We start from the raw sequence: 6,392 nt of genomic DNA on the forward strand, positions 1-6,392 counted from the left end.
TCACGAGTTGCGCCTTAGATAAATAATACATGGATGCTCCAACTTTTTATATGCAGTTTATTTTTTTTCTTTTTCCCCTTATTTTCCCTTTTCTATTAGAAGCAAAAATATTCTCGACATCCCATTTCTAATCTATGTATATAATATCCCTCCTATAAAATGTTGCCAGATTATGATTGCTATTACCCTTAGCAAGAGGTGAGTGGTAGATTTGTTGTTTTGTTGCAAAATTAATATGTCAACTTTATTGCAAACTTTGCCCTTGAAATCGGAAGTCTTCTATTTTTTTTTTAATTTTTTGAAAAAAATAAGAATGGTATTTAAATAAGAAGGGATATCGACGGAATTGAACTGATGGTGTGCTTGTTTATCAGTCACATTCATGTTTAATTTGCGGAAAATACAATCCATAATAAGAATCAATTTTATAGGACCACTCAAAATGAGAATGTAGAATAAAAATCTCATTTTCTAAACTGGTCTTTTTTTTTTACCCTTATTGATATTGAAATTCAAAAATTTCTTTTTCACCCCCATATAAATATAAAAATAAAAAAACCAATTACTTCAATAATTTTATTATTTAAAATTAACATTTATAAAAAATTATTATAAAAGAATTTTTTTTCTGGAAAACTAGTTTAGCTTAATATTATTAAGAAATATACATACATTTTAGTTTTATTAGTTTAGCTCAATTTTGCTTTTTTTTTTTTGGAAGTCAGTGTTTTATATTTATTTTAGTGCATGTAATATGTAAAAATAACTTGATTTTACCTATTTTGATAAATTTACGTTATTTTAGATTTGAATATAAAAGGTATTAAAACTCCATTTATATCAGTTTTTTTTATTATTAATAATGTTCTCTTTGAGAAGGATATAAGTCTTCCATCACTTTCATTTTGTGTCACATTATAATTTGTGGTACATTTGGCAACTTGCATTACATTGTATTGCAATTGCATTGAAACACTGCTCTTATGCTAACTCATGCTTGGTTAAAATTTTTAGTTGCATTGCACTACATTTATACTATATTCCAATAACTAATATATAGAAATAAATTAGATTAAAATATAATATTATTAATATTATAACATAGTATTGTAGTGTTTTATTATTTAATCATAGTATATGATTAAATCATGTTTATTATAAAATTAATATATAAAAATAATTATTTAATACTTAATTTCAATAATTAATAATGGAATCCTAAAATATTAATAAATTTAAATAATATTAATTTAATTTTGGCATCAATATAAAAATAATATTATTATCATAATATTGTCTATGTTGCGCCAAACATAATATTGCAATGTAGATATCCTAATGCAATACATCGTAACACAATACAATTAATGCAAAAAGTGTGCCAAACAAATCCATAAAGCACAAAAATTAAAGAAAGTGAAAGGACAATAAAAACAGGCAAAAAAATAAAAACAGGTCGTATTCTTTAGTCAAGACTCAAGGGTGGAAATTGATACTATTTGCAATTATTAGGTGGAAAATTGATTTTCTTTTTCCCAATGGATATAACATTGATGGATGATACAGATTTTATACAGTTGGCGCAAAATTGAATTAATTTAAATTTTTGTAGCATTTTCTATATTGGAGTAATATTCAAATCAACAGCTGATAATATCTTTAAATTTCAATAACTTTAATTAGCATCATCAACAATCAGTTGAAATGTTATCAATATAATTCCTCGGGAGGAAAATTGTCGGCTAGTCTTATTAGTCAGCACGATTTCTTGAGTCATTATCACTCAGACTCACTCATAAATTTGAATATGTAGGTAGATTTCTAATTAATTAAATTGAATAGTTGTGTTTTGTACCCGTGATCACTTGAATTCCACTAATAATTATTAAAAGTTGAAGAGCATCAAATTTATTTTTTTTTCAAACTTGTCGAGGATTGAAAAACATTGTTGAATCATTAATAGGAAAATCGTTCGAAAAAACGTAGAATGAGGATGCAAGACAGCAAGAATATTAATAAGTATGTTAAAGCCGGCTAAATTAAGAAAATTTTATGTAAAATGTAATAAAAAATATAAAGACATTTTTGAGTAGTCAATTTTAGCTTTCTTTCACAAAATAGTATTATAAAAGACAATTGGTAAAATGTAATAAAAATGGCACGAGAAAAGGTTAGTAGAGGTGATTTTCCTTGTAGTTATTAAAACATATGAAGTAATGGACACACACACATATTCAGTACTTCTATTTACCCCTATTTATTAATAGGTGGGAAATTAAAGTCGTAATTACCATAATGTATTATGAATTGATATGTGAAATATAAATATTAACAAAAGCTAATTTGTAGACTAATAAAGTAAACCATATTTTATGGGCACTAGATACATTAATCTAATGTCAAATGAGATATACCACGTGATATTTCAAACTGTAGTCCAATTTTCAGCATTTGCATATGGTTTTATAAGCTAGTAAACCAATAAAATATACCATGAGAAATCAAAGGCTATTGCATATATTGCACCACTGGATATATATATATATACACATATAACTTCCGTTAATCTTCCATGGCCATGCATTAGAATAAAATAATCTAACCGCACAGACTATATCCGATTGATAAATTTTGAAATTATTTTGATTACATGATAATCGAATTATCTTATAACATTAAGGATATGAATTAAGTACTATTTTATCAATTTTGAGTATCGCATTGAGTTTTCAAATTAATTAAATGTTGAAACTCTTTCATGTTTGGCCTGACATTATTACTTAATAAAATTACGAAAAGCCAATAATGAATGGTGAAGGATACATAGTAAAATAAACTTTAAAATGTAATTAAGTATTCCCATGAATTTTGTGTAATTAAACAAAATATGTTATTTAAGTGAAATTGTGAGAATATTTAAAATTGTAGGGGTGGTCACTAAAATTTCTCGGACTTGAGCAAACTACACGATCCCACACGGTTTATTTTAACAAATACAACTTGTTAACCGCTGACTGTTGGTAGAATAAGTTCGTATCAATAAAACACAATTCAAACTCATATTTGCAAGCAGCAAACAATATCTCATCAAGGAACAAATTTGAGTGGAGTTTTTGGTCAATCAATCTAAATAAATTTGAGTAGAGTTTTTTGGCAATTAATCAAGTTTTTGAGTTTTCAAAAAATTTATGTTCAAGGTAAATCTAGGAGCTATCATTACAAGAAAGCAATGGATATTGATCAACAAAGTTAGTACTGTATATATTCTTTGTAATTTGATATTTAGAACTGTTATGATTATTTTGTTGTTGAGTAGAGAGATGGTTATGTGGAGATTTCAGCTATGTAACCATGTAATGACCAATGCTTTAAAATCAAACACTTGTTCGATAATTTGACAAAACAAAAAAAAACATGTAGAAATGTAAGAAAAATGAGCATGTAATGTCTTGTAATGTCTGGCAGTCATGCTTCTAGGGGAAAGAGGCTGAAACAAAGAACTAATACATTTTTTAAGTTGGTTGCTTCAGTGATTCTTCTTTAAGCCATATATTCATGTAGAAACCTTCAAATAGAAAACCATAAAATTCTTTGAACTCCTGAGGAATAAATCTTTCTAGACATATATAGTTTCTAATTTTATTCCTTGTTAATTGATATCAGTTAATTCAAAAACTTCGGGTCTTGTGTGGTTTCAAGACAGTTGTGACCTTTGTGCACTAAGGGCCCGTTTGGGAGTGTGGTGAGGTAGCTGGGTTGTCAAAGCCCAGCTACTAAAGTGTTTGGTAACACTTATACCTGGGTTTTGACAATTTAGCAGATTTGTTTTCCCAGCTGCAAGTTTAATTACTAAATTAGCCTTATATATTATTCCATTTTAATTTTATCAAACAGTCGTGTCAGTGGGAGTTCTATTTCAAATCAATTTTTTTAAACAAACCCTAAACACCCATTCTCATCAGCACGATTCCGACTGTGGGAGTTCCAATTGATGCGATTCCGACACTGGCCACTCTCATACGCCTCTGTCAGTGGTGCGTTTTCCTCTACCCGTTGTTCATTTTTTAGTGCTCCTTTACTCTATTGCAAGCAATTTTTCATTTTCTTCCTTTTCGTTCATAAAATGTTGGGGCTTTTGTTTAGAATAAATTGATGGGTGATGGGTCATGTGTGATTTATTTGCTTGTAACCATTGTTTTTATCGTAGTTTTTATTTTTGTAGTTGCTTTTTGTAGACATGCACAGCCCCTGTTTGATTTGAGTTTCTAGTTCTACAAAACATTAAATAATAAAATGCATGCCTACGTTATGAAATACTATGCTTCAGTAAACAAAGGGAAGTTTGTCAAATTCCAGATTTCAAGTTGATGTTTTGGCACAGTCAAAAGAAGGGGGAAAGTGTTGCAATTGCAATTGTATAGGTCTTATCCAATTTCTTTGGGATGGGCCAAAAGAATAGTACAGGAAATATCAAAGCACGTAGCAAATTTGAGATTGTGAGGCTAAATGCAATTGCAGTTTGTACCTAATGATTGTTTAGTTGAATTTCTTTGTTTCCTAGTCTGGTTTGTCTTTTGTTGCTTTATTGACTTTCTTGTAATTGTTTCTATTCGTGGGCTATGATCATTATTGTTTGCTGGAAAAGTATTTCAAGTAAACTAAGTGTTTGATTAAAAGTATTTCAAGTAAAGTAACAACTAAAGTAACTTGTTCTGGTTTGTCTTTTTTTTTTAAATTTTTTTAATATCGAATTATTTTTCCTTCCACCATCCATAACAAGATTCTAGTAATTTTATTAACTTCTATGTTCTTATTTTTCCTGTATTGTTGTTTGACAAAGAAATATTTTTTTTTCCTAGGTTTAAGTGTATGAAATTATGTCTAATAGCTCAACTAGTAAGGCTACCTGGAACCCCCAGACTTTAGATGTATTTTGTGACTTATGCATTAAAGAGGTGGATGCCGGACATCGTCCTGGGACTCATTTGACTACCCAAGGATATGAAAATTTGATTAAGGAGGTCATTAGAGAAACTGGATTAGATTACAACAGAACTCAAATGAAAAATAAATGGGATTCTTTTAGAACTGATTGGAAATTGTGGAAGAATTTGATTGGTAAGGAAGCTGGTTTAGGGTGGAATCATAGGTTGAGGACAATTGATGCAAGTGAGGAATGGTGGGAAAAGAAAATAAAGGAAAATCTGCAATTCAGTAGATTTCGGAAAAATGGTATTGATCCAGAGTTGGAGAAAAAAATAAATTTAATGTTCATGAACACTGTGGCTACTGGTGAGCATGTTTGGGTTCCCTCATCTGGTTTTCCTTTAGAGAGTAATGACGCATCTGAATCTCTTTGTGTTGAGAGTACTGCTGACTCTGATGAGTATATTGTGTCTGATGATAGTAAGGGAAGCAAAGGTAAAAGAGTGGCCTTAAAAGGGAACAAAGTAGGAGGTGCTGTAAAACTGTCAAGGCAGCTTGATCGTCTCATTGATGCAGTAGAGAAAAGGAACACAACTTCAAACTCTCAAAATGATACAAGTGGGAAAGAGATTTATAAAGCATTGGAAGTGGTTGCTTCTTTACCAAACATTGAGGCTGGGAGTAAAGTGTGGTTATTTGCTAGTCAGTTGTTTACGGACAAAGTGAAAAGGGATTTATTTAATGAGATAGAAGATCCAAATGTCAAATTGAAATGGCTTAATTATGAGAAAAATACAAAGTGAAAATGTATTGTATTTATGAAACAATATTTTGTAAATTATGTTTATGAATGAATACTTTTTATTTTGTCACTGATTACACTTTATATTACATTTACAATGTATATGAATTGTTGCTATTGATTTATTTGCTTGAGGCTTATTTATGGAAATATTTCTGGACTATTTGCTTGAGGAAAAATAATAGCATTGAAATTATTATTAGTATATCTTCCATAATTATGTCTTAACTTCTCAGCAAGCTCTGGCTCTTGGCGTATAATTTCCTTCACAAAATCCACATGCCCAAGCATACATAATTAATTTATCCTGTTGAAGCACATGAGCCATTCTTTGTGATTAATTAATTACAACTTAATTACTTAATTATTTCTCTTGCATATGTAATTGGTTGACTTTATTCTGGCTGTAATAAATACCATGAGTTGTAAGAATCATTAACCTTCTTATAGGCCTCATATATGCATGATCGTATAGATAATGCTAATAAACGTTCTTCAAATTAAGTTCATTAATTTCATATTTCTGTCTTATATTTATGCTTCCAAATGGATAATTTTCTTGAGAACTTTCAACATACTCAATTATTTCTTGTCCAATATTATTCTAACAACTAAGAAGAATAAGAATAAAGGGACCCTTTATTTATGCTTTCAACCAAGAAGA

General features: G+C 29.2%; 1 protein-coding gene across 1 annotated transcript; it reads left to right on the forward strand.

Moving 5' to 3' along the window:
• The first annotated feature begins 4,877 nt into the window (after nucleotides 1-4,877).
• LOC112100954 (L10-interacting MYB domain-containing protein-like) lies at nucleotides 4,878-5,729 on the forward strand. Its single transcript, XM_024190832.1, has one exon. The coding sequence runs from the start codon at nucleotides 4,878-4,880 to the stop codon at nucleotides 5,727-5,729; it is 852 nt and encodes a 283-aa protein (XP_024046600.1).
• The last annotated feature ends 663 nt before the right edge of the window (nucleotides 5,730-6,392 follow it).

The sequence above is a fragment of the Citrus clementina genome, unplaced genomic scaffold, assembly GCF_000493195.1.
Source record: "Citrus clementina cultivar Clemenules unplaced genomic scaffold, Citrus_clementina_v1.0 scaffold_2, whole genome shotgun sequence".
Lineage (NCBI taxonomy): Eukaryota > Viridiplantae > Streptophyta > Magnoliopsida > Sapindales > Rutaceae > Citrus > Citrus x clementina.